Below are 24,764 nucleotides of genomic sequence, written 5' to 3' on the forward strand. Positions count from 1 at the left end.
CCTGGCTCTGATATTAGGCTTGGAATGACTCGTATGCATCACTGTCTGCTAGTAAAGTTGTTGTTTCGAGCGGGACGTACAAGTTAAGAGGAGCAAGTTTCCGAGGTCCTTGCAAGGCTCCGATTGAGCTTCAAGTGCAAGGAAAGGAACATTGCAGGCTCCAGAAAAGGGCAGTAACCTCACAATGGTGGGGACTTGGGTCGGTTTCAAGCACGTTGACATGATCACCGTATCAGGTGGCGGATCTTTTGATGGCCAAGGAGCATTTTCTTGGAGTCAAAATAACGGCAGCAAAAGCAACCGTCTGACAGTGTTAAAATTGGGCCGTAAATCCGTCTGTGATTGATTGTTGACATTATTCAAAGCTGAAGATCTCAAATTAGGAAAACAGAAGAGGATCTCGGCAAAGATTTCAGCTTAAGATCTGAAATCTTGGCATCTATTTGTTGAGCGAAAGAAGATGCTTCGAGCACATCCCTTGGCTTAAGGAGTTTCACATCGTGGCGTAATTCTGCCTTAAGACCCCCAATGAAGCAAGATTTGAGAAGAGTAGGGCTGATGTCCCTTGTGCGATTCAACAATCGGTGAAACTCGAGAATGTACATCAGCGACTATTTACAGTAACTTGCTAGCTTACTCCTTAAGCTACCCTCCCACCACTTCTAACAACCTTAACAACTCATCCTTATCTACTAATTCCTTTATCACAACCTTACATCTGTCACAATTAGATGCTACCATTTGGCATTCTAACAGCACCCTAACAAGTTCTAATTGTCAATGCTTGGGTTAATCAATCTCTACGCCTTTTTTGGATTTTGGGACTGTTATTTTACATCAAATTCATAGTTTTACTGAAGGAATATATCCTATTCCATTTTTCTGTCACAAAATATATGCAATGATGAAATCTTTTGCTTAAAGGATTACGAGGCGAAAAAATAGCTGAAGTCAGTTCATTTTTCTTGTATTACTGAATGTAGCTGGTCATTCTTTAATTGAGTTCATGTAGCCTCAGACTGTTAATTCACTACAAGGAAAGAACCGAGGTGCCAAAAAAGGCTGTGAAAAAAGGCTATCTTGCTGGAGAACTATAGTTGAGTGGATGAATTAAAAAGGTGAGTTGAATCAGTTTTTAGTGGGTTTCTGAACAAGGTCTCTTATTTCCATATAGATACTCGTACATTATAGTTTCGATACTCAACTTATCATTGGGCAATACTGGTAATTATTCAGCTAAAACTCAAAAACTATCAAATGTTGCTGCTGTAGGACATTTTTAGTTACGAATAAGGGGATCAAATAGGTCATCAATGTTGTAAGGGAATGGGTACTTCCTAAATCATGTTGGCATTGATGCTTTTTAAGGAATATATGCAGCATAAAACTGTCTTACGTTGGACATCTGCGCTTTGTTGGTGATGCGCTAAACAGTTTACTAATTATAGGATAGAAGTTGAGCTACAATTCAACTGCCTAAGGACATATATAAAAATAGTCGGTTTGGTTGGTCATTTTGATGGTGTTGACCCTTCAGGTAGGACTATAAATTGACCTGAAATCCAAATGTAGTTTCATCATTCTTCCATTAATCAAAAAGAAAATAACCGAGTGAAAAATCAAGATGGCTCGGGCATTGAATATCCTGGCAGCGTTCTTGTTCTTATTGTCAGCATCCAAAACTCAAGCTGAGCCGGGTGTGTTTGATGTCACGAGTGCGACATATGGGGCAAAGCCCGGCTCTGATATCACGCAGGCTTTAGCAAAGGCTTGGACTGATGCGTGTGCATCACCGACGCCGAGTAAGGTTGTTGTTCCGAGCGGGACGTACATGTTAACAGAAGCAAGTTTCAAAGGTCCTTGCAAGGCCCCTATTGAGATTCAAGTACAAGGGAAATTAACAGCTCCAGCAGACGGTGGCAAACTTACCAAACCGGATACTTGGGTTTGTTTTGAGCACGTCAACAAGCTCACCGTATCAGGTGGTGGAACTTTTGACGGCCAAGGAGCACTTGCTTGGAAGAAAAATGACTGCAACAAAAACAAAGATTGCAAATCTATGGCCATCAATATGAGGTTCGACTTCGTTACCAATTCCACAATTCAGGACATAACCTCCCTCGACAGCAAGAATTTTCACGTCAACGTTTTGGGGTGCCACAATGTCACATTCCAACGCGTCAATGTCACGGCACCGGGGGAAAGCATAAATACGGATGGAATCCATATCGGGCGTTCAACTGGAATCAACATTACTGATGCACACATTGGAACTGGGGATGATTGTGTTTCCATTGGCGATGGAAATAAGGAAATCACCGTAACTAGGGTTACTTGTGGACCAGGCCATGGCATAAGCGTTGGAAGTCTTGGAAGGTATCCGAATGAAGAACCAGTGGTTGGAATCAGAGTTAAGAACTGCACCTTGACTAATACATCCAACGGTGTGAGAATCAAGACATGGCCTGCTTCTCCTTCAGATGGTATTGCATCAGATATGCATTTTGAAGATATTATCATGGTCAATGTCAGCAATCCTGTCCTCATAGACCAACAGTACTGCCCGTGGAACCAGTGTAAACAGAACGTTCCATCGAAAATTAAGATCAGCAACGTCAGCTTTAAAAACATTAAGGGCTCATCTGCAACTCCCCTCGCAGTCCAGATTGTATGCAGCAGTGGCATAGCGTGTGAGAAAGTGGAATTGGATGACATCGATCTCACCTACAACGGAAATAAAGGCCCTCTTACCTCTCAATGTTCTAACGTGAAGCCCACCATTACTCGCGTGCCAAATGCTCTTGCGTGTGCTACCTCTTTGTGATCAAACAAGTAGAAAATATATTCTTTTATTCTTTTATCATCTTGTACTACCTCTATCGATCTGTTTTTTTTTTTTTTTTTTTTTGTTCCTCCGATCAGATACCTGGTTTTGTTACGAAAAAAAAAAAAAAAAGGAATTGTCCTGAAATTGCATCAGTTTCTACTCCATATATGTACTTTTCTTGGCATGACATCAGTGGGACATTCCCTTTTCTCAGTTAAAAAGACAACTGAATCATTTTTACGATGATAAGCAAATATTTTTCCGAAATTGAGTCGACATTTTCTATAACTGTATCAGTTTCCTGGGTTTTACGTGCTGCGGCCAAAATATTAAGAAAAACCAAGTAAGAACCCTAATATAGTTAAACATTAATCAAATAGCGTGCATATATATATGGTCGTAACTTCAGTGGTAGTGAGCAACCCACATTCAAGTCAGGGTTCAAACCCGCTCCTCCTTGGCTTCCTATCCTATGTATGAAAAACCCAGAGCAGTAAGAATTATAAAACACGCAGGCAGACACATCATAAGACCATTACGGCTTAACTATTTCAAGTACTCACTGGTAGTGTAGGGGAGTAGGGGACTTCCTAGGAAGCAACATTGCACACAAATATATCTGTAGCACGCGTAAAAGACAACTTTTGGCGCAATAAAAAATGATCTTCAAAGCAAGTTCCACTACTCTAATGTAGATTTTTCGACACAGTGGATTAAATCGTTAAACAAAAGAAACAAGAAAAATATATAGGGGATGAAATACAATGCAAGACAAAGTCAGAATGCCAAAAAGAATACTTGTATCTCGAACATACATAATAAAAAGTAAAAATATCTCGTCTGCATGGAATTAGAGAATTCAATTCAAGAAGCGGGTTTTTGTTGTTGAGGCAAATCATCAGCACAGTAAAAATCTGAAATGAGCCTATAGATATATGATGGATTGTGCCCCCCTCTGCGTACGAAGTTAGAACAATGAGAACGTACACAAGAATCTTGAAAACACCCCGAGTAAAATGAATTTATCTTATAGGTTAGAGAAAAACAGAAGGTGCAGAGCACATAAATTTGAACTGTGAAAGGGGGAAGCAATTCGTTGAAATAAGCAAATTTTTTTGGCTCGCCATCCATCATGGCTGGACACTTTATTTCAACTAGCTGTGATGGGGCAACTGAAATTGTCCAATGGTGAACACGCAAGAGCATGTTTAGTAATACTATTTCTGGAAAAAAAAAAAATACAAAGGCAACTAAAGCAATTGTATGTTGAACAGAAAGCTTGTAGTTGTAGTGATGGGAAAAAATGGTCTTACATTTCAGTAACAAAAAGGCTGACTAGCTCCGGTGGCACATAATCAAATGCAGGATTAACAACGTTAAGAAGAGAAGCTCCACTGCCGATACTAAAATCCATGAAATCTGAGAATTCCCCAAAAGATAAGAGTTCTGATGGGCATCTCATATCATTCAGCAAAACCTCTTGATTATTACGATATAGTGGACACAACTGCAAAACAAACAAAAATACATTAAGGAAAAAATTAGGAGAAGCACATGTTAATGTGTTCAAGTGCAATTATACATATACCTTATGAGTGCCAGCAACCACAACAAACGGAACAGCATGCTTTTTTGCAGCAAGTGCAACCATATTCGTCCCAACAGGAGCTATGATCCCACCATTGGCCATCACGGCATGAACCCCAACTATGACCTGTACGCGAAGTTTCAAAAAAATAGGGGCAAATTTTACATCAAAGAAAAAGAGTGAGAAAAGTGAACACTTACAACGTTTACTCGTGAAATCATGGTGAAAACTGAAGAGTCGGTAATCATTGTCGTTTGCAAACCTTTTGCAGCCAACGCTTTTGCAAGAATATGACCCAGATACCTAAGCAATACCAAGTAGGCAACAGATCAAAACAAAAGAGGGCAAGATCAATTAACCAACTACTAGGTATGATCATGTACGGACTTTGGAGCACCCTCAGCAACAAAGACCTGGAATGATCGTTTCTTCTTCGCAGACTGACCTAAGGTTAGTACCACCTCACTGAAAAGTAGATGCATTTGTAATGAAGCCGGGAAGGAAAATCAGATATTCATAAGAAACACAAATACACAAAGTTCAATTGTCTATCACAAGAGGCGTGTCTATGCATAGAGACTACCGTATCAAGTTTGCATTTAACCAAGAGGAATAAAAATCTCCACTTCAAAATGTTAAGAATCATGGGTCATGAGTTATAGCTGCAAAGCCAATCCATATCAGCTCTTTGGCTTGTTCTATCAATGTGAATCGGTAGATATTTAAGGCACATATTTACTAATTAGGAACATTCCGGCCAAACCAATCTGTTGGGGGATATAAGACCGACAGTATATAACAACCGGCTTTTGAATTTTTCCATGTAAATTCTTATCTGCTTGATTTTTTCACGTAAATTTCATGGCATCAAAAAGTTTTGAAGCTAGAGAATAACATCACTAAATGCTACATGTTAGAAACAAAAAGAGCATGAGTAGAAAATAAAACAATCAGGAAGATAGTTTCAATTGAAGAAACCCAGTAGCAAAAACATTTTCAGGGTGAAAGGGAAATTACTTTTGATGTATAAGCTCCACCGCCAGATCCGTAATCTGTTCATGGCAAGTTATTATATCTTCAATTAGGTCATTACGTGCCTCTATGTCATGGTGCTTCAATGTCCAGCTACTTGGACTTTTATCAGCTACAAAGAAAATTTGGCATTTAGTAAAGAAACATACATATTTTACAATTCCCAACTAAGATTTAATTACGTGTTAGAATTTTATATATATAGACTACAGGGATTGCTCAAACTTGCCTTTCCCCTGAATTTCTTGATTCGTTGAAGCTGGTGCCATAGCGGCTCTGCTTCCAAGAAGATCAGCCAATTAAGGTGAACGCAGAAGTCTTTGAGAAGTAGCGACAGACGATAGGAACGCTTTATCGTCTTCCTCATCACGATCTCTATCTCTGCCTTGAGTGGATAAAGACAACCCTTCAACTTGAAGTGAAAGCTCCTCTTCCCTAATGATATGGAAAATGCGCCTCACGATGTTCCCAATAGCAAGCTCTGCAGTCCACCCCCAAGTCAACATGATCATTATATAATTTATAACGATATAACAAAGTATTAGCTAGATAACTAATTGCACAAGAATCTCATGTATATGAACAAGACTTGGGGCAAACTCAGAATGCTAATCTCTGAATTCCGCTACCTAATTTATATGTATCATTCTGTCATCATTAGACATAACCCAAAATCTATATGTAAATCTTGATGAGACTGAGAACCTAATTTGAAAATTACTAATTTACTATATTCAATTTCCAATTATAAGAGTAATACAATTGCTAGCTATCAAATATGTTATTCTTAATCAGCACATTCTAACACAAAAGTTCAACGAATCAATTATACCACTTTGACCATTAATTATAATAATTCAGATGCACAGTTTGACAAGAAGTCAAGAAAGAGAATATTAGAGTCGGTTGCCTAATCAGTCACATCCACACCTAGTACTCACCATTAGGGTTCGTATGAGAGAATTTTCATATCAACTAATACATTGAACTACTTGCTAGAAGATGAGACGACAAAATTAAATGATGATGTCACCTAGATCAACATGACTACAAGAATATTGCATCAAGGCGCAATTTGTTTCTCCAGTTGTGAATATCTACACGCTAGGTTCTTGCAAGTGTTTTATTACTCATGTATCTAGTGTTCTTTAATCCATGCCCCTAGGGATTCATATACATCTTTTTAATTGAAAGCTTGGTACGATTTACTCTACTACATGAAAAGTTTTGATATAGAATCGATTAATCCAGTAAAATCCCAAAAACAATTATCACAAAGCTGTGGAGAACAACTAAAAGCGTATGCCTTAAAACAAAATAAAGGACATACCAACAGGATTAGCAGCAATAAGCCGCTGGCCAACGCCTCTTACCGCCGCAATAAGAGCAGCTGCTTGGTTTGTAGGTGATGGCAACTTCTGTGCCGATATAACTGTCCGAAGCAATTCTGCCGTTAGCCGAGCAGTCTCCCGTGAACCCTCGACTTTCCTGCCATTGCGAAAATCCATAAACAGCCGTAACAAAAGAAAACGAACAGCAACAGCCACACAAAGAAAAGAGTACATGCATGCATAGATACACACGTACAGTTAAAACTCACCGCTTCCGGAGACTGGTAGCAAGCTCATTCACGAGACCTTGGACGTCCGCCATAATTAAACCAAACCCTAAAAGGAAAAAGATAACAAGAAAAGAAATAGAGAGTCAATTGATTTGAGAAGGAACAGACTATTTTTGGCGTTGGTTTTTCTTTTGGAAAGAAAGAGGACGAGATCGTAATTGTCACCTCCGTTGGGGGATTGTTGTCTCACGAATTGTGAGAAGGTGACTTTGTTTTTACTACACAAGTACCCAAAATAATTTGGTTTTTTTTTATTAGCACTCCACATAATATTAATGTACCCCACATTAAAATTTAATATTAAGTGGTTTATGTAACTTACTATGTAATGACAATTTCGACCTTTTGAGATTTAAAGACAATAAGAAATTTCTAAATACACTCCAAATTACTTTTAATGTATTATTTATCTTCTTCAACTATCAAAACCCCTCTCACCCTCCACTCCATTGTTGAATAAAATTCTAACTATTGAAACTATAAACACATTGATTGAGAAAAAAATTAACGAATTAAACACGATATCAATATTTCGGAAGTTTCACATGTGGTGAAATTTCATATTTGTCATTGTTTTAATTATTCAACGACATCGGTAATTATTTAAGCCTGCTTTTGCTTTCCATACTACCCAATTTCATAGGAGGCCAACCCAGCAACGCCTTTTCTGTTCTTATTCATCTTCTGGGGTTTACTTTTGCTCTGTTAGGTTCCTCCTAGTTGCCATTTTTTAGCAGAAATCCTTTTTTCTTAGCAAAAGGCTTAAGGGACAGAGAAAAGGAGATTGGCTGTGATGACCCAATGAAACTCAAGCTCAACAAATCGGATTGTAGACTTCTCTTTTTAAAGAATGTTAGGGTTTTAATCCTAAGTCAATTTAATTTATAAAAATTGAAAATGAGTATTATAAGATTTGAAGAATGTGGGGTGTATAGAAAATGTGGGATGTATGTGGAAAATATTAGGTGTATGAGAATGTGGGGTGTAAGGGTATTTATTATGAGAATGTATGTGAGGTGTATTAAGATAATTTTTAATTGAAAAAACAAATTTGAAGTGTATTAAATATATGAGGTTTAATCAACAATAAATAAGGTTTTAATAGAATAAGCCAATTAATTTAATGTTTATGAGAAGCAGGATATGTAATATGAAACTAAATAAACGCGAACTAGTTTTTGATCTAGTTGTACTTTTCTCTTTGAAGTAGGAAATTGTATCTCCCTCTCACCTGGTGATTCAGAAAAAAATAAACTAACTGAGGGGGTAAGAGTTGAAGTTTCGACGGGCTTTTCTTTTCGGTCAGTAAAGAACTTCACCAAAAGCTTAAGGGCCCGTGTAGTGGGCTGTCATAGCGCGCCGTGGTCAAGTTGCTAGATCTTCAGGTGTGGCCGCGTCGTCGGGTCGACGAGCCAATCTATCCAGTCTAATCTTTGTCTAACTAGTCCTCTAATCCTATCCATTCTACCAACCTTCACCAACACATTTGGTCTAAGGGTGCATTTCTTGCGTCGGACTATTTCGGATTAGATTAGTTTTGGGAACTAAACTGGACTGGCTTAGACGAGACTAAGTCCTAGTTTGGTACTGAGGCGATTCTGAAAAAAGTGGCTATCACAAAAGACTGGGAGCTTTTTTCAATTTGGTAAACATTCAGCTTCAGCTTTTTTTCATAGTTTTGGATGAAAAAAAAGCCAAAAACACAAAGCTGCAAAACCCAGCTTTAAAAAACCAGCTTTTTTTTCACATCTGTTTTACATAAAAGTTTATCAAACACTATAATACTGTTTTTTTTTTTCAAAAGCACTTTTACAAAAAAGTTTACCAAACACTGTTACTTTATTTCACAATTGCTTATTCTCACAGCACAGCAAAAGCAGTTTTTTTTTTCAAAACACAGCAATACCAAACCAGCCCTAAACTAACTTAATGAAGCGTTTAGTGTAGTGTCAAACTAAAAACTAAAAACAATAACAAATTCTAATATTATATTATTTAATAATATTATATTATTTAATTCACTATAATTATTATTTTATATTATTAATTCAGGTTTGTTATTATTTTATTCTTACTTTTGTTTATATTTTTCCTCTCCAGAAACCTCCGTAGTGCTTTCCTATTTCTTTTCTGTTCATTTCCCATACCCTTCATAAGTTTCTCTGTCCTAATCCCTCTTTTTCTTTGTCCCTTTCCCTTTTCATCTCCACCTTTTTCTTCCTATTTTTCTCCGTTCATCTCCCTTGTTTCTTTTTCTAATTTTTCTAAGACGCAATTAGCAAATCAAAACATATCAGAGTTTGAGTCATATGGATGGATACTCATCGTTCTGCTTCTCTGGCGTCAACGACGACGGTCTGCGATTAGGGAGTCTGGAGTGCATGTGTAATTAGAATGGCTCTTTGTGCATGTGTGAATGGACAACTGCTGTGCTTTTCATACACACAGCGATTATTTTTTATGTTTTTTTTTTTTTTTGTATCTGGTTTTGAGAATGGAAAGAGTGTATAATTTTTTTCCTTTTTTGTTTCCAAATGTTGAGGGATTTAGGTTTGAAAATGGTATATGAGAGGGGCTAAGCAGAGCAGAGTTGGTAAATGGGATATGGGTTTCGAATTTTGTGAGGAACAAGTAGGAAGAGGAGGGGGCGGGAGGTGAAGCAAGGAGTTGGTCTTAGCAATCCGGCCAATTTCGGGGGTCTCACTAAGACCATCTAGCGAAGCCGTTAGCCTTGGTTAGTCAGGGCGAGTCTCATTAAAGCTTGTCCTGGCATGGAACAAGTATGGCACTGCATTCCCACTTATCGAGTCTAATGAATGCTAACGAGTGCAAACAAACACACCCTTAAAGTCTTTTCTAAAATATAGAGGGCATGATTGAAATGCTCTAATCTTCTGTAATAAAAAAAAAAAAAAATAGGGTAACTTGAGCATATAGGAAGTAAGATAATCTCTAATGAGCTCTCTAAATGAACTTCTAACTAGAATTCAAAGAGGATTTCAAAAAAAATAATAATAATAATAATAATTATTATTATTATGCTCCCTATCCACCTCTTAAGATAAGGATTCATCTAGGAACTCCTAGGGGAGACTCCTTATTTTCTCTCTATGATTAATGCTAAATATTAGTAGTGGAGAACAAAATCAACTAGATTTTCATACATTGAACTGCGGATTTTACGAGGAAACCCACTTTTTTGATGTCCACATGTATTAGTAAACTCATGGATAGGCAGGAATTCAATCGATTCTAATACCCAAAATTTAGCAAACGTGAAAAACTCAAAAACCAAAAGAAAATTGATTTCATATCATTTTTAGCCTCGCACACATCCGTTTTTCTTTTTAGCCATCGGATTGCATAAATCAAACAGAACCAACAAATAGGATTAAACAAGAGTGTATAGGAGATCAAAAGTGATGTGCGGTTATCATTTCATTTCCCAATCAGAGTTATTGCAATTCTCAAGTTCAACTCCCATGTATAGCGAGTACTAAATACATTTGTGAAGAACCCAATTTTAGACGGGGTCACAACTGATACTAACTTTTGGTTGGGGTACTTGTAGGCGCAGAACCACCATATTACAACACAAGTCATCAATACAAGAAACTGAAGATCTATCAAACCATAGTGTCAATGATATTAGAAATGGAAAAAAAATCTGAAAATCTAAAATTGATCCGATACAGTTTCGAAAACAAAATCCACGATAAAATTGTAAACTAAAAATATTGCCTAAGCTGCACTCTGCTTCTTCAGTTTCGCAAGCTCATTCCTGACAAGCCCAGCTTTCTGCAAACGAGGAAAAGGGATTAGCACGACAGAGTTCAACATGTCAAAGATGAACAAAATCATAGTGACCGTCTACAAACATTCCAAACTATGCCTCGTAAGGAAACAAGGCGCTTTTAAAGAAAGGAGTACATGGTTTAAAACTTTGTATTTGTTTATGGCAAAACAACCAACCTTAATCTTAGCCAGCATGAGCTTGAACCGATCAAAGTCATTAAGAGCCGCCCTTCTCTTCTGAACAATCAGTTTTCTACCCCACGAACTGTTCTCCCACTTCTTCTTCACATCTGCCAACACGTATACAACTATTTAGAATAAAACTATGACATAAAAAATAAAAAAGACTGTTACTTTTTACGAGTTGAGCTTACCAGCGGCCTCCATGGCAGCAAGCAGTTCCTTCTTCTTGGGGACCCTCTTGATGTCGATTTTGATGTCAGTGAGAGAAAGTCTCTTGAAATTCATTTGGGACCTCACCATATCAGGGGCATCAACCAGAGCCTACAGAGAATTACCAGAGGATCAAAACGCTGATGTCAATGCAAAAAAAACATAACAAATACATTGAAGATATGACAAGACCACCATCATACAATTACAGATGGGCAGATATCGATTTGGTTCTGATTGGAGCCCAATCAACTCCAATTCAAAATTCTACCGTTGTGATTTATCACACCAAATAAATACAAGCTATACAACCCAACAAAATTCGGGTCAGATTGGATTGGTAATCATGTTATAATCTGCACTCAAACGAAAAGTTTAGATCTTAAAATTTTCTCACTAGCAAGTACGAAACTAACAAAATCCATGGGCCAGAGGAGAAGTTGTATGAGAAGCTAGAACTTAACCCTTCTAATAGATGAAACAGATTTCAGTATATTCAAATTATAATTATTTAACATTCCCATCGTACCTAGTCCCATTCAGCAAAATAGTTATTAGACTCTTCTAAAAATCAAGAGACATCCCAACATGCATCCAAGGGAGTACGCATAAAAAACACAATGGCGAAGCACAAATTATAAATTTTCGTTATTTCAATCCAAAACCCCTTCTTTAATATATTAGTTGATTTGTTCTCATTTATATATCTAAATACAACTCAAACAACACAGTAAGTGACCTTATTGTTTAGGGAGTGGTTGCGTTGGTCGTAAATCTCCAGTCCGAGATTCCAAAAACAATAATAACAACGCAGTTCATAGAGCTCAAAATCTGCTTACTAGCTCCAAAATACTTGAGGAAAAAGCATAAATATGTAGCACTGAAGCTTCCAACTCTACCCAAATGAAGTCCCAAAAAATGCCCTTCTATTTCCCCTCAAATTTTCTACGCTAAAAACAGAATGCAGCAGAAAATTCCAACTTTACAACCAAAGAATAAAATTCAATAAAGTTCAAAAATAAAAATAAAAAATGGAAAAAATGAAGGAGAAGGGTACCCTGTTCTGGTCAAGGACATCGACGATGACGACGAGCTTCCCGTACTCCTCTCCGTAGTTGACGAGAGCCACCCTTCCGATCTCGACGTACCTCTTGAAAGGCTGTCCAAACAACAACAAAAACAAAACAAAACAGGGTGAGATCAAACAAGAAGAACGAAACGAAGTCGTATTAAAAGAGTATACAGAGAAGGAAATCCAATGGGTGTGTGGATTAGAGTGGAGGAGAAGAGATAGCTCACCATTTTCTGCTTCTGGTGTGAGAGCTCTGGTAGTGGTAGTCGTAGTAGCAGCGGTAGCGGTCGAGGAGGCGGAGCGGAGACGAACAAATGCAGCCAAGGTCGGGGCTTTAGGGTTTTGTTATTGTTATTTAGGGTGAACTTGGATTTTTCATTTCTTTATTTCTTTATTTATTTTTTATTATTATTATTATTTTGGTTGTTTAATAAAAGGTGAATTAGAATTATCAAATTTGAGTGAGGCTCAGTCGAGTTACCTCAAATAAGCTTTAGATAATTTTTGCAGCATACGTCACATGGTATTTCAAGTTTTAACCAATTTAAACAGTTTATTATTTTCTCAAATATCATCTTTAAAATAAATTTAAAAAATTGGCCAAATCGAGAAATATAACCTTAAGTTAATACGTTAATCTATATTTGAAGCATTAAATTTTTTTTTTTTTTAATATTATTAGTATTAGTCAAATTGAGAGAATTTGAAACTATTATATTAATTTTTAAAAAAAATTAAGTTTCAAACTCATGACGCATTGAGAGACACTTAATACCTTATTCACTAGGATGTTAGCCCACATGCGTGTTCCTTTTTTTTTTTCTTTTTTTTTTAGTTAGATGCGGTAGGTTGTCCAGCTTATAGAAAGGAGGTCGACAAGCTTAATATCAAATTATTATGACCAACTCGGTATGTGACTTAACTAAAATCTCCACTCCAAAGGAAATCACCCATGCACCCATCGCTTGCCAAGCCGACAGGCTAGAATCCCCTCTTTGGGCGGAAAACCACCCCACCCCATGCAACATTGCCAAGACAGTTGGTGGGCCATATTCAGCCCGACCAGCAGCCCAAGCCGAGCAGTACATATTTAACTGGGACTCTTTTGTTTCTAGTTTGTTCCATATACACATATGCTTGATTCTTACTGTTATGTCCGTGCGCATAAATTGTTTCCAAATTATAACTCAATTTCTTGCAAATTGTCAAATTTTCAATCTCAATTCGAGCTCTTCCCTAAACCCTAAATCCTAAAAATACAAAAATATTTGAAATATAATTGTAATGAAGAACAAGTGGACATCATCATCATTCAACATAAACTTGCCAATAGACACCAATCCCAGCCACAAGGGTAAAAAGTATCAGTTTCCGACTGATGAAGGACGATGAAGTGGGGGATGGCTGAGGTGGCTCGTACTGTTTTCCTCTAAGCTTGGCAAACAACCTAGATCGCAGCTGAAGGAGCCGACCAGGTTTATTGGCATCTGCAAGCAAACATCAGAAGCTGTTCATGAAAGAGTAACAAGTACATGGAGAAATACTTCAATCCTAGAGGGCGTACGGAATCCAGACTGAACTAAAAGCAGACTACCAGCCACATGAAACTCTGTTCCTGACCGTAAATAAACCCAAATAGATGCATTATGAAAATCCGAAAAAAAACCAAATTACATTTGGGAACATATAACCTAAGGCATTTTGTATAAGATAATCGATATGTTTCAACATCTGCAACTTATGCGGTGTTCTAAATTAATACTCGTGTTGTATATCCATGAAATTGCCAATCAATATTACGCCACAAACAATCTAACCTTTGCCCTTTGCAAGTCTTTCCTCCTCGCCAACACGCCTTCGAAGCACATTGAGCAAAGCACCAAAATACAAAGCACAGACGGTGCACGTAATTGTGATAACATTGTAAGGCATGCTAAAATCGGGTGTTGTCAGGGGTACAAGCAATACTTCTGTGTATGCCAGAACAGTGCTCTTTTCCTGAAGAAAAAATAATAATTAGAGTGAAAAATAGGTATAAAAATCCATGAATTGAAATATGTACTAAAGAACAATATGTCAGATAGAATACCTGGAATCTGGATAAGATGGAGGACTTATCCACAGATTCATCTTTAAAAAATTGCATGCTTGTGTGGAAGTTGGGAAAGCTTATTATGGCTGATGGAATATCAAATCCTTGATTGGCATCTGGCGGATATTCATCAATATGCAAAAAGCCCTACATAGATATTATAACAGTCATAAGAAAATCAACAAGTACAGATGAAATTAAGTGTACATTCAAACTTCAGTGTGTGTTCTGAGCAAAAAATATGATACTGAAGTTCCTATCACCAACGCTTTAGTCAGCCATTGTTTTGCACGAGCTTACGCAAAGTTTAGCAAATAGAGGAATTTTCACATAGCTATAGATCAAAGAAAAAGAAATTACCTTATCAAAATCCAAGGTTATAGCAGCTGATTTCATTCCACAAGGGAATTTCAGGACCATCTCCATCAACCCAGGTGACACCTTGTCTACAGAAGGTGAAACGCGCATCTTTTCAACGACATCTGAAACTGCTTGAAGCTCTTCATCAACAAACACTTGCAGTGTATGATAATAAACCTTAATATACCACGGCACAACCTGGAAAACTTTGACTTCCAATTTGCAGCTGCCTTCACTCGTATCAGTACCCAACAACCAATCACTCACTCCTGTAGATCTCAAGGATATTGCGATAGCACCCCTTTCATTCCCACTTCCCATCAAGAACCTACTAGCGTGTAATGGTGCTTTCTGACATGACCAAACTAGAGGACGCTTCCAAGTTAGGCCTAAATCAAATGGCCTAGATTCGGTGTAATTCTCGATAGAAAATTCATATAAAACAGATGGACTCTTCTTTTCAAAGCCATTCAGTTCTTTTAAGACATTGTCTGGCTCAACAGACAACTCAAAGACAGATTCATTAGGACTAGATATCTCATTTTCTTTCTGCAAATAATCCAGTTGAGCAACTAGTCCCCTATCAAGCTGAACGTATACGGTGGAAGATTTAGCAAGCATACATCTTCCAATGACCTTCCTCCCAAAAATTGAAGTCAAGGACCAGCTTGGTTGCAATTTTGTTTCATGGGAATAAGTCATAGCAGTTCTCTGACTATTGGGTTCTACAACAACTGTGAGTGTTTGCTGAAGAAAAATTCCTGAAACTACCCCCTCTGATTCGATTTCACTTGAGGCCAACCACAACCGTTGTGAATGATAAAATCCCTTGTAGATAGACGGTCTATCCATTAATGCAGAAAGCCCAGCTTTATCTCTACAAGGAAGGAGCTTGAGCCAGGGAGTTAGGTTCTCAGTACAAACAGCCTCACGAGGCAATGTACCATACCTCAGACTGCCTGCCGCTGGGCGATATCCCCATTCAGGGGCAGAATATGTTGTAGACGATTCCAGGAAGTTGATTGATGCACAAAAGAGACCTGAGAGAGCATGAGTTAAATTCTTCCAAGAATCATCCACCTGGTCATGAGAGACATCAAAAACAGCCCACAACTCAACTCCAGGAGGCTTGGCATTGTCACTTGCTACGGGATCAAACCCACCCCAGCGATCATAATTCCATCGGCCTTGTGTGAAGGATAATTCCATTTCCTTAACGTGAAACTTCTTAACCTGTCCAACCAACACTACCCCACAAGTTATTTAGTAGTTCATGATACTACAGAAAATTTTCATAAATTCATAGAAAAATATTGGAGACAAGTGGACAGTTGGGTTGTGCAAGCAGTAACACTTAGAAGAATGTTAAAAAAAAAGGGTCGAGGGGTTGTCACTTGTCAGGATCTCGGATGCATTATATACTGGACAAGCAGAAGCAGAAGAATGCATGATAGCGAACATTTAAAATGTCGGTTGCAATCTGGTTTAACCTAAGAGAATCAAGTACCCAAAACCTTCCCAAATGCAGAGTGACGATTAACTGGTATGCAAACAAAGTCAAGTCTTGTACCCATCGTGTGCCCATGCCATATTTGGGTTGCGAATTCCACTACAGAACATTGATAGCAAAAAAACTAACAGTTCCTCCATGAGTCATTGTTACACACTTGTTGTTTCTAATTTCCAAACACCATATACAATCCACCATTGCAAAATTGTTGTTAATTTGTAAAGTACATGAAGATACACTACCTAACACACAAAAAAAACACCAGCAGATGCCTCCAGAGTGCCAATTATAATAAACCCTAAAACTGAATCTCAATCCTAAAAGCTCAAACACGTAAATTTCAACACTTACAACACCTAATCAGCTATCAACTACCTTAAGCACTCTATTAAACAAAACCCAGATACAAGATCCAAACTTTATCTGTTTACTGCCTCACCCTAATCCCAAATTAGCGATTTTGAACAAATAAAAGGGACCTACCAGCTGAGATATGGCTTTGGGGAAGAGATGGTGGTGGCGACCATTGGAGCTAATATGTGGGGCCCTGCTCCGGAAGTGGAAGTGGGCCAGCACCTTTCGATCCGGCAATGGCCTCAGAAGCAACTCCTCCGAGAAATCTTCTTCTTCGACCACCGATCCCGAGGCAGCTTCGGAATGGAGAATTGGGGCGGATAGTAAGAGAGAGAGTAAGAGGACCGGTCTGAGAAGAAGGAGAAGGGCCATGAGGAGAAGCGAGCGAGCGAGCTAGAATCGGAGTGTGGGCGGCGTTGAGAGTGGCTACGACAAATAGTGTTTAAAATATCGGCTATATCGGCCGATATTTCCAGCGATATGTCGGAAATTGGGGTAGTAGGCATAGAAACTAGAAAGAGGGGGTGGAGTGAAAATCATCCATGAGGATCCCCTTGTTTTTTTTTTTTTTTTTTCAGCCAAAAGGTTTATGGTTAATTTTTAAATAAGTCTAAATTTCCCTTATATTTCCGGTAATTAAAATTTCAAATACTACTTATGATGGAGACAAATTAGTAAAAAGAAATTGGAAAAAAATCAAGTAAAATTGGAACAGAAATTAATAAGCCACGTGATTGAGAGATTTGGAAATGCTACGAGTGTATATAGGAAAAACTTACATATAATTGGTTCACAATTAGCCTGGTATTTTCTCGAAACAATATCATTAAATTTTTGTTTATATATTATATTATTAAATTGAAAGGACGCTTGTTTCATATAAAGTTGACTCTTGTAAATGGGAAGATGTTTTATGGAAGGAGAAATAAACGCGAATGTATAGAGTTGGGTTGAGGACAACAAACGCGAGCCTGAAAGTGCAAGCAAAGTGGAAGCAGTTTTGGGGGAGGTGAAGATGAAATTGGATGGACGAAGAAACTACTACACAAGATTTAGAGAACCAAGTTTATCATAAAAAATTGTTAATAACTAACGTTTAATGTTACAATCGATTCGTCGCTAACCTTCACATCATACCAATGCTTAGTATTACGATCTAATCTTCACATCAACTCAAAGAAATGTCATCACATACAAACGCTTAGATTATGCCAAAAGTTTACCATCCTGTTTTGGTAAATAAATAAATAAACGAACATATTTCACATATTAATAGATTGTAACTCAATATATTTTCAAGACAGAAGGATACTTCAACATTTTTCGTATTCTAATGTATTCACCTCTTTGTATCATTTCAAAATACATACATATAACTTACAAACCACTTTCTGATTCTATCATACATGGTTTAGAAGGTGCAACAAGTCGGGGTGGTCATCGAAAGGGTTCGATCGGCGCATGGTCTTCAAGAAAAGCTGCTGCCTCAAAGCACTCGGCTGTTTCTAGCGTTGATGCCCTCGCATCAGCTTTGTACAGCAGCCCCAGATTGTACCAAGCAGAAGGGTTTCCTCTGTCAAGTCGTAGTGCATCCATGAGAAAGCTTCTAACGACTGGTAGAGATTGGCCACCGAACTGTCTGAGTATACAGGCAGTGGATATCAAGCTTGGGACGTGGGTAGGTTCGACATCTAATGCCTTCCTGAATGATTCCAAAGCTTCTTGCTGGAGACCCTTGGCTTCATAGAGTAAACCTAGCAAAATAATCAAAGTTTTACAAGAAGGTCCACAGTGAAGGCTGATGAAAGATTTCGCTAAAAATTTGAGTAGTTTAGTGCCAAAATTAACAAGCCCTGGCTTTTTTCTCTTTGGACTCAAAATTATACTTCTAGAATTGTGACTCTGTGCTACCGGAGACAAATGAGTAGCGGGAAGTAATAAAGTCATCCATATAAGAATCCAAGACCCAAGGACTCGAAATAATGCCAGTGTTTTGTATAAACGAATATAGCTACAGCAATATACCTGTAGAGTGCCATCTGGAAGCAGAATGAGGATTGATGCTCTGGGATTTTGAAAGGCAGACCTCAGCATCCCGCCATTGGGACAAGCTTGTATATAAATTAGCTAAATCGTGCCACGTCTCCATTTCCAAGCTTCTATTATGGTTTCTCCTACTCTGTAAATGTATAAAGAGACATAATATATTCTACAATTTGCTACCAAAAAACAGCTTTCTATGAATATTAGTTGGATACTCAAGATAAACTTTAATACCATATTCCTTGAGCATCTCAAATAACAAATAATGGTTACGCATTATGATGCTGAAATATTCTCAAATTATATTTGAAAATACATGAAGTTTATGATCCACTAGTGTAATGAAATAATGAAAATTTTGGCTAAAAGTAAGAAAAGATTTGCCGGCAAGACACTTTTCAAATACATTAAACATGTACGCTTCAAAGGAAATGGAACACAATGAATTACCACCATTTACCTTTAAAAGCCTCTTCTCAACACCAAAGTTTTTAGTCCAAACTTGAAGAACAGCCAGAAGATGGGTGTATGTTTCTATGGCATTCTTCAGCTGGCCTTGTGCAATATGCAGTTTTGCTTTAGTTCGCAACAGTTCTCCTTGATCCCACTTCCCTGTCTGATCTAGAGCAGCATTGATTACAGTCTCAGCATCAATGAACCGTTTTTGAGCTGACAATATTCGTGCCAAAAGAGCATATGATTTTATATTGGAACCAGCCTCAAGTTTTAATAGCTGCTTTGCATAATAAAGTGCAATATCCAACTTCCTTTGCTCAGCGTGTTCTAGACAAAGATGATACACAACGTATGGAGATCTCTCTTTTGTAATTTTATCAGCAGTTTGTAGTGCTTGTAATGCTTCAGACTGCTTCAAAATCCTTTCAGAATCAGAAGCGACAGATCTGGATTTAGCTGACAGGGAAACACCAAGTAAGCAATTTGCGATACTCAACATTTGGCAGCATTTTCCATCCAACTCTGACAGTGCTTTGTACACGTATTTGGTCCCATCCTCAATGCAAACTGAATTTTCACTGCAAATCTTTGAAGCCAGTAATAACTCCAGAATGCAGTCCGTGTTCTCTCGATTATTTAAAACATTTTTTAAGAGATTCAAAGCCACCAAGTCCTCACCTTCCCCATAGTAACAAAGTGCTAGAGTGCAATATCTTTCTTGTCTTCCCATAATTCCAGGAATCAATTCTTCAACCTGATGGGCTAGGGCCCTCACTTTCCCTGAAATGGACAAGGCAAAAGAAAGATGATCGAGGATTGATGGGTCCCATCCTATCCTTCCGGCAACAAATTTCCTTAGTAGAACCAACAACAGCAGAATAGCCTCTTCTATATTGTTTCTTGGCACAAAGGAGCTTTCCATCTGCGAACGGAGATTTGGGGGGTTTGCATCACAACCACTGTACAGGAGAAAAACTGCAAATTCTTTTTCTATCTTTGAAGCAAGTTCAATGTCAAGATTCCAATGATAGAGGAGAGCCTGCCGGTATGATAAGATAGCTTCTTGGGCAGCCCCAGCAAGTATCCACAATTCTGGAAGTAATTCAACAGCTTTACCTACAGTCTCTTGTAATTTACAATCTGAAGCAAAGTTTTCGGGCAAGCCATCTGGTAATGCAGATTCTACAGTGTCCAAAATAAGTTTGCAAGATTGAGCAGCTTCTGCAAAATTAGGTCAGCAAGCAAAATCAGCACTGCAGAAATTATAAATAGTATAATGTACTATCTCCATAATCTTACATGTTTATAATTGTACGGGTAGAAAGTGTAGCAGAAGCAGCCAAATATGCAGCTTAATGTATCAAACACACAATCATGAATTTCCGTCTGTAATTGTGTGGTTGACTATAGTTATATTCTTTATAAAGTTCTATTATTGTAGAAGAAAACTAAATGATCCAGTGAGCATTCAAAGCTCATGATATGAAAACATATCACAGATAAGACACAAGAAAGTTGCAAAAGTCTGAACATATATAAGAGAAACAGGGGCAGGAAAGTGAACAAGACGGAAGGATACCTCCAAACCGTCCTAGACCCTGCAACGATTTCGCTTTGAGAAAAATAGCTTCAAGGAGTAAACTAACAGCATGCATAGACATGGGTGGGCCCGCATCGCTTTGAGAACGACGTCTGTTGGTCTCACATCTTCGAGAAATGGAGACTTTCATCTTGGGAATCACACCAGCAATGTCAATTCCTTCAAATACGTGAAGTGCAGCTTCTGTGTTACCTTTTTGATACTCAAGCCTTCCTAATAGAGCTCTTGCTTCCTACAAAATGCACAGGTCTCTTAGCTTTCGGAAGTATTTGAAGATGACTGAAGATTCAAAGCAAACCGCATCATCATACAAATGTAACCATGCAGATGATTTGATATGAAGTCATTTTGGGAAATCCGAAAAATCTCCTATTAAAGAAAGGTTGGCTACTATCAATAGAACAATTAACCAAATTCCACTCCAAGAAATTAAGCCTGGTTTGACTTCAGTGTCCCATGACAATGATCATCCAAAACTAATTTGTCAAACAAGCTTCCAATTTTTACAAACGGCAAACATTGGCACTCAGGATTTTGTCAAAATTGGCGTTACGTACTTGAAATACTAAATGCGTTTATAGGTATCTATTTTCACTGCTAAATAATGAATTAATATAGGTTATATACTATATACCAATGTATACCACATAGAAACAGCTAACAGAAATAAATTAACAATTAGAAGGAGAAACCCAAAGAAACAGTCCCACAACATAAGTTTCTACACGATCCGGTATATATTTGCAGGACTATAAAGGCAGAAATAACCACAAAACATAGTCATCCATAGCATTTGCAGTTGCACAAAATGTGCAACTTAATTCCATTCGAGCATACAGCGAAAAAGTTCAAATTGTTCAAGTTGTTGAACTTAATAGGTAACGACTTACAAACAAGTTGAAACAAAAGCCATACAAGGAAGTAATGGCTATGCAAAATTTATATGCAACCAACCTCGTAGTTCAGATAACCACTCTCTCGCAGAGACGATTCAGCTTCTTCAATATTGCTGTTATCCACCTTTGTTTCTATCTCACCCGTTCGCGACGAGTGGCCAGTGCCACCACTAGCTGAGTAGTCCCGAGTAGCCAGGGAGTCAGACGAATGAGGGACTTCATCTACCCTTAATTGCTCACCGGAACGCATACACTTGAGCATTTTATCCAACCTCCCTTTAATGCTGAATCTTCTCTTACTCATCCACTTCTTAGTTCTCATACCGGATCAAACCAATCGAACTGTTTCCGCATTAACATTAACCAAAAATAAACATAAACAAATTAGAAGAAAAAAAGAATCAGAGGTCTTCAATGAACACACATGACAGAGCTCTCCCTAGGGTCACACACTCTCAGATCATGAGCAGGAACACACCCATTGACTCTATAAACACTTCTTTTTCCCCAAAAATCCTAATTCCCAGAATTCAAAATTCCAAAACTTTCCCTACATATGGAAAATTCAGCAATTATTCCGGAAACCCACTTCACAGAATCACCAAAATCCATGAAATTGCAAACACTAATCATCCAACTAGCTCATAAAACATGAAAACGCAATGAAGACCAAGTTTCAATTCAGCACAAAAAAAAAACACCACAGCATGAGAAAACACAATGATTGCTGGAACAAAAAAGTGGGAAGAGTGAGAAAAACTCATCAAAGCATGAGAAAAGAAGAGCTGAGATCAAATACAGCTTCCAAGAAAAGCACCTTTTGGCTGGCAGCAAAAAGCATTGGCTGAGCCCACAAGCCATCAACATTCTCCCCATGCTTCCCCCACTCTCCAATTCATCAAAGGAAAGGGATCGCCTGGACTTCTCCTCCCCAAGAATCCAAAGCAACAAAATAAATTGGCCCCTTTTCTTTTTTTTTTTTTTTTTAAATCTCTTTTTTTGTGCGTTGCTTGAGAAATTGCCAACAGTTGTGGTTCTGGAGCTGCTCAGAGTTTGATGCATTAAATTATGAAAGCTGACCCCTTCAATTCAAAGATGTGAACAGAGGGAAGATTTTGCGCAGCCGTTTAATTCCTTGAAAATTATATAATTAATTTTATTACATTAAAAAAAATACTTAATTAATTTTTTTTTTAAAATGCCAGGCAATTCGAAGGGAATGTCCTGGGCCCACTTTGAAAATTTAACCCCCGTATTTTTCACTTTTATCTTTTTGTCAACTGCCGGCCCCGGCGACAATCGCATTTTGCCCTTTTGCATTATATAATATTGGGGGAGGATGGCTGCCAAATTATTTATTTTTTTATTATTCATATATTCTAAATTTTTTACCTGATTTTCTTTGCTTCTTTGTCATTGTGACCATAATTTTCTACTTGTACTTTGGCCAAAGAAAATTCAGTGTCTGCGGTGACACGATATTTTTAAAAATGTGATTCTTATAGTGAAAAAATTGTTGATTAAACTCTTATAGTGAGTTCGTTAACAATTGAAGTCCGAACCTAAACTTCTGTCGTTAATAAACTCCCATGACTATCACGTGGAGGAGTTAAATTTGTCATTTCAATCCAAATTAATAAGACCATGCGTCTAATATGACTTTTGATTTAATTGGAATTGGATTTCGCAATAATGGCTAGGATAAAAAGGTGAAGCTAAACCTGTAAACCCACGTCAATGGCTAGGATAAAAAAGTGAAGGTGAAGTCACACCTGATTTCTTAGGTATAGTATTGTTAAAAATCACGATGCTTTTAATAAACCATTATTGTTTGTATTGCCTACCACGTCTTTGATCATAAGTAGAACTTATGAATAAACTAAGTCTAATCAAGAGCAGAAAGATATATGGGGCAGCAAATTGAATACACACACACACACACACACACACACATATATATATATATAGGCACAATTACTAACAAGGCTCATCACAAAGGTTCAATTAACAATTTTTTCATTACGAGGGTCACATTGAAAATGTCGTTGCATCACATAGGCCAACAAAAAATTTTAGCCTTTAACTTTCTATGCATTTTTTCAGTAACATAGAAACTACTTTCTATCTCACTCAGCACTAGTTTGGTATTGATATGCTGTTTAAAAAAAAATTAAAAATTAAAAAAAATTAGAAAAAAAAATTGATTCGGTTGTGTTGTGAGAATAAACAGCAGTAAAATAAAGTTATTGAGTGTTTAGTTTTTTTGTAAGAGTGCTTTTAATAAAAACAAAATAAAAAATAGTGTCTGAATGTTTGATAAACTTTTATATAAATTGCTTTGAATATGTTAATGATTAAAAATGATATGGTATTTAATGTGATATAATAAGTCAAAGATAATAATGTAAGGGCAAATATTGCAATTTTGTAAAACATGTGGGAGTATACCTGCCATTTGAAAATTTCATTAGATGAACATTGATTACCATGCTTTGAAAAAAAAAAAATTTAGAAGCAATTTTTTTTTAAAACACTTTTTTTTTTGTTTTACCAAATGCATTTAATGCTCTAAATTTTTTAATAAGCTGTTTTTTTTTTTTTTTAAAGCACCACAATCCATAATTTCAAGATGTATTGAAGGTGAAAGAGAATGATTTTTCTTGTTAGCTATGAATGAAATTCACTCCTGCTAATCCTACTATTTTAAGTAAAATTGGAATGCATAAGTTTTTATTCACGAGTAATCCATCTTCTATCTTTAAGGTTGATTATAATTTAATAATTTCTTCCTTCAATATAATTTTTATTTACTAGGTTATCAATTCCAATTTAATTATGTGCACCAAACGAACCGAACTTTAGATGAATCTGAAATATTAATAGTGATAATGTTAGGTAATTTACTTATCAAAGATCAATTTTGCAGTGTTGTTTCTAGCAAATTATCAGCAAAAATTATTTGTCGATGTGAAAATTTGGTGCAACTAGAGGGTAAATGTTGACCGGTTCGGTATAACCACCGAAGAACCTGCAAAACCATCCTGGAGGAACCTTGGCACCGGTGTGTTGTGTTGTGACAACATAGGCAAACAGATCATGCATGGATAATATTGACTATTTAAGCT

General features: G+C 37.3%; 4 protein-coding genes and 1 pseudogene across 9 annotated transcripts; 1 reads left to right on the forward strand and 4 right to left on the reverse strand.

The window, feature by feature from the left end:
- Positions 1-1,582: 1,582 nt before the first annotated feature.
- Positions 1,583-3,081, forward strand: LOC137736104 (exopolygalacturonase pseudogene; annotated as a pseudogene). Its single transcript, XR_015954598.1, has one exon. The product of XR_015954598.1 is annotated as an exopolygalacturonase pseudogene (transcript).
- Positions 3,082-3,558: 477 nt separating this feature from the next.
- Positions 3,559-7,148, reverse strand: LOC148691843 (uncharacterized). 4 transcript variants are annotated; one of them, XM_088682247.1, is made up of 7 exons: positions 5,677-6,100; positions 5,433-5,559; positions 4,803-4,880; positions 4,616-4,718; positions 4,416-4,541; positions 4,141-4,334; positions 3,559-3,782 (listed from the first exon to the last, which is right to left on the reverse strand). In XM_088682247.1, exons 1-7 carry the CDS (start codon positions 5,714-5,716, stop codon positions 3,692-3,694), a joined length of 759 nt encoding a protein of 252 aa, XP_088538373.1. In that variant the 5' UTR covers positions 5,717-6,100; the 3' UTR covers positions 3,559-3,691. The 4 variants fall into 4 exon arrangements, 3 of the variants coding, with proteins under 3 accessions (XP_088538373.1, XP_088538375.1, XP_088538374.1); XM_088682248.1 differs by having other exon boundaries at positions 3,665-3,999; positions 5,677-6,099; XM_088682249.1 differs by lacking the exon at positions 5,677-6,100 and having other exon boundaries at positions 3,560-3,782; positions 5,433-5,563.
- Positions 7,149-10,674: 3,526 nt separating this feature from the next.
- LOC137737142 (large ribosomal subunit protein eL14z) lies at positions 10,675-12,691 on the reverse strand. Its single transcript, XM_068476533.2, has 5 exons — positions 12,556-12,691; positions 12,314-12,415; positions 11,238-11,367; positions 11,041-11,153; positions 10,675-10,866 (listed from the first exon to the last, which is right to left on the reverse strand). Exons 1-5 carry the CDS (start codon positions 12,556-12,558, stop codon positions 10,810-10,812), a joined length of 405 nt encoding a protein of 134 aa, XP_068332634.2. The 5' UTR covers positions 12,559-12,691; the 3' UTR covers positions 10,675-10,809.
- An 806-nt stretch (positions 12,692-13,497) lies between these two features.
- On the reverse strand, positions 13,498-17,486 carry LOC137737567 (GPI transamidase component Gpi16 subunit family protein). Of its 2 annotated transcripts, none has more exons than XM_068477088.2 (5): positions 16,774-17,486; positions 14,781-16,013; positions 14,418-14,567; positions 14,146-14,326; positions 13,498-13,815 (listed from the first exon to the last, which is right to left on the reverse strand). In XM_068477088.2, the coding sequence occupies exons 1-5, from the start codon at positions 17,014-17,016 to the stop codon at positions 13,637-13,639; spliced, it is 1,986 nt and encodes a 661-aa protein (XP_068333189.2). In that variant the 5' UTR covers positions 17,017-17,486; the 3' UTR covers positions 13,498-13,636. The 2 variants fall into 2 exon arrangements, with proteins under 2 accessions (XP_068333189.2, XP_068333190.2); XM_068477089.2 differs by having other exon boundaries at positions 14,781-16,027; positions 16,774-17,198.
- A 418-nt stretch (positions 17,487-17,904) lies between these two features.
- Positions 17,905-22,933, reverse strand: LOC137737279 (protein NPGR2). Its single transcript, XM_068476720.2, has 6 exons — positions 22,457-22,933; positions 21,698-21,981; positions 20,723-20,975; positions 19,148-20,364; positions 18,670-18,823; positions 17,905-18,398 (listed from the first exon to the last, which is right to left on the reverse strand). The coding sequence occupies exons 2-6, from the start codon at positions 21,959-21,961 to the stop codon at positions 18,082-18,084; spliced, it is 2,205 nt and encodes a 734-aa protein (XP_068332821.2). The 5' UTR covers positions 21,962-21,981; positions 22,457-22,933; the 3' UTR covers positions 17,905-18,081.
- Positions 22,934-24,764: the final 1,831 nt, after the last annotated feature.

Source organism: Pyrus communis, chromosome 13 (genome assembly GCF_041283825.1).
Source record: "Pyrus communis isolate YQ-2024b chromosome 13, ASM4128382v1, whole genome shotgun sequence".
Lineage (NCBI taxonomy): Eukaryota > Viridiplantae > Streptophyta > Magnoliopsida > Rosales > Rosaceae > Pyrus > Pyrus communis.

Coding starts and splice junctions, on each gene's coding strand:
- LOC148691843 (XM_088682247.1), bottom strand. CDS start 5,716: ATGGCACCAGCTTCAACGAATCAAGAAATTCAGGGGAAAG. Junction 4,881..5,432: donor GTGGAGCTTATACATCAAAA/GTAATTTCCCTT, acceptor TCTACTTTTCAG/TGAGGTGGTACTAACCTTAG. Junction 4,719..4,802: donor GTTGCTGAGGGTGCTCCAAA/GTCCGTACATGA, acceptor GGTATTGCTTAG/GTATCTGGGTCATATTCTTG.
- LOC137737142 (XM_068476533.2), bottom strand. Junction 11,368..12,313: donor ATGTCCTTGACCAGAACAGG/GTACCCTTCTCC, acceptor AATTCTCTGTAG/GCTCTGGTTGATGCCCCTGA. Junction 11,154..11,237: donor TGCTGCCATGGAGGCCGCTG/GTAAGCTCAACT, acceptor ACGTGTTGGCAG/ATGTGAAGAAGAAGTGGGAG.
- LOC137737567 (XM_068477088.2), bottom strand. CDS start 17,016: ATGGCCCTTCTCCTTCTTCTCAGACCGGTCCTCTTACTCTCTCTCTTA. Junction 16,014..16,773: donor CCAAAGCCATATCTCAGCTG/GTAGGTCCCTTT, acceptor TTGGTTGGACAG/GTTAAGAAGTTTCACGTTAA. Junction 14,568..14,780: donor TAACCTTGGATTTTGATAAG/GTAATTTCTTTT, acceptor ATATCTATGTAG/GGCTTTTTGCATATTGATGA.
- LOC137737279 (XM_068476720.2), bottom strand. CDS start 21,961: ATGAGAACTAAGAAGTGGATGAGTAAGAGAAGATTCAGCATTAAAGGG. Junction 20,365..20,722: donor GGGTCTAGGACGGTTTGGAG/GTATCCTTCCGT, acceptor CTAATTTTGCAG/AAGCTGCTCAATCTTGCAAA. Junction 18,399..18,669: donor TTCCAGATGGCACTCTACAG/GTATATTGCTGT, acceptor TTATTTTGCTAG/GTTTACTCTATGAAGCCAAG.